Source organism: Verticillium dahliae, genomic scaffold (assembly GCF_000150675.1).
Source record: "Verticillium dahliae VdLs.17 supercont1.14 genomic scaffold, whole genome shotgun sequence".
Lineage (NCBI taxonomy): Eukaryota > Fungi > Ascomycota > Sordariomycetes > Glomerellales > Plectosphaerellaceae > Verticillium > Verticillium dahliae.
In genome coordinates, this window is record NW_009276945.1 from 291,468 (window position 1) to 292,883 (window position 1,416).

Below are 1,416 nucleotides of genomic sequence, written 5' to 3' on the forward strand. Positions count from 1 at the left end.
TCGGCAAATGAGAATGGACTGGGCAGAACTTTAGCGGCAACAAGACCGGAGATATGAGCCATGTCAGCGAGGAGGTAGGCGTCTACCTTGTCGCAGATCTCACGAATGCGCTTGTAGTCGATGAGGCTGCTGTAGGCACTAGCGCCAGCGACGATGATCTTGGGTCGGTAGATGATGGCCATCTCCTCGAGCTTGTCATAATCAATGATACCGGTGGTCTCGTTGAGACGGTATGGGACTGTCTCGAAATACTTGGAGATGGCTGAGATCTTCTTGGTGGGAGTCTGGTATCCGTGGGACAGGTGGCCGCCGTGAGGCAGGTCGAGGCCCATGAGGCGGTCATGGGTGTTCATGAGGGCGGAATACACGTAAAGGTTGGCCGGCGCACCGGAGAGGGCTGAGAGAAGAAAGGGAGGTCAGTGAACCAGAGCCAAAGAAAAAATCGTCCCTTGGGTAGTCTTTCTCGTGTGTCTACATACCTTGAACGTTGACACCCCATTGGGAGGCGTCGAGATCGAAGGCCTCCAGCGCACGCTGCTGGCACAGCCGTTCCGACTGGTCGATGAACTCATTGCCGCCGTAGTACCTTGCTCCGGGATAGCCCTCGGAGTACTTGTCTTCGCCGGGCGTTAGATGTATACTGTCCCGCGGTTACCGAGGTTGGTTCCTGGCTTACTCTGCATGACACTGCCCAGGGCGTCAAGGACAGCCTGAGATGTGAAGTTCTCGGAAGGAATGAGGTTGATGAAGTGCTTCTGCCTGTTCTTTTCCTTCTCGATAATGTCGAAGACGGCCGGGTCGGCTTGCTGCAGGTTGCTCGAGAGAAGCTGTGTACACCACCAATGCGTCAGTCCATGGCGGCGGTGGTCAATTGATGCAGCGAGACATCCTACCTGCTGCTGTCCCTCGACATTCAGGGAAGACAGCGGCCTGACAGCTCCACGCGACAGGAGGACAGGCGCCGATCGAGCATGTGCGGTTGGCCTCTTGATTATGGCGGCGGCGGCGGGCGAGGCGCAACGGCGCAAGGCACGAGACGTGCTTCGGAGGGCGGAGGCAGACATGGCGGCGGAGAGGTACGGCCCGGGGTCTTCAATCGTTTATCCTGGGACACCACTTGAGCCGAACAAATGCCTTGACAGGGAGGGGGGGAACGGCTGGTTAAAGTAGTAATGGGTAGGAATGAGTCGACAACGGGCGGTGTCGGGCGGGGATTGGAGTCGTGCGTCTAGCAACTTGCCACAAGAGGGAAGCTCCAAGAGGCACTGTGGTTTCCTTTCCGCTGGTAGAGCCGAATCCAAGCGGGTCATCCGTCAATCGCCGCGCCCGAGAGAAGGGAAGGCGAGCTCCACATGCCTGAGAGCCGACACGCTGTGGACGCGCCAGCCACTGGCTATCTCCGGCGGACCCCCCTTG

General features: G+C 58.3%; 1 protein-coding gene across 1 annotated transcript in view; it reads right to left on the reverse strand.

Annotated features, from left to right (window-relative positions):
* Nucleotides 1–1,064, reverse strand: part of VDAG_06689 (serine hydroxymethyltransferase) — a gene marked incomplete at both ends in the record, with an annotated part of 1,851 nt that extends 787 nt beyond the window's left edge. Inside the window, 4 exons of the mRNA XM_009659393.1 lie at nt 87–397; nt 480–617; nt 677–827; nt 894–1,064. Coding sequence (XP_009657688.1) covers nt 87–397; nt 480–617; nt 677–827; nt 894–1,064 — 771 coding nt within the window. The remainder of the gene's footprint in view (nt 1–86; nt 398–479; nt 618–676; nt 828–893) is intronic.
* Between the last annotated feature and the right edge of the window lie 352 nt (nt 1,065–1,416).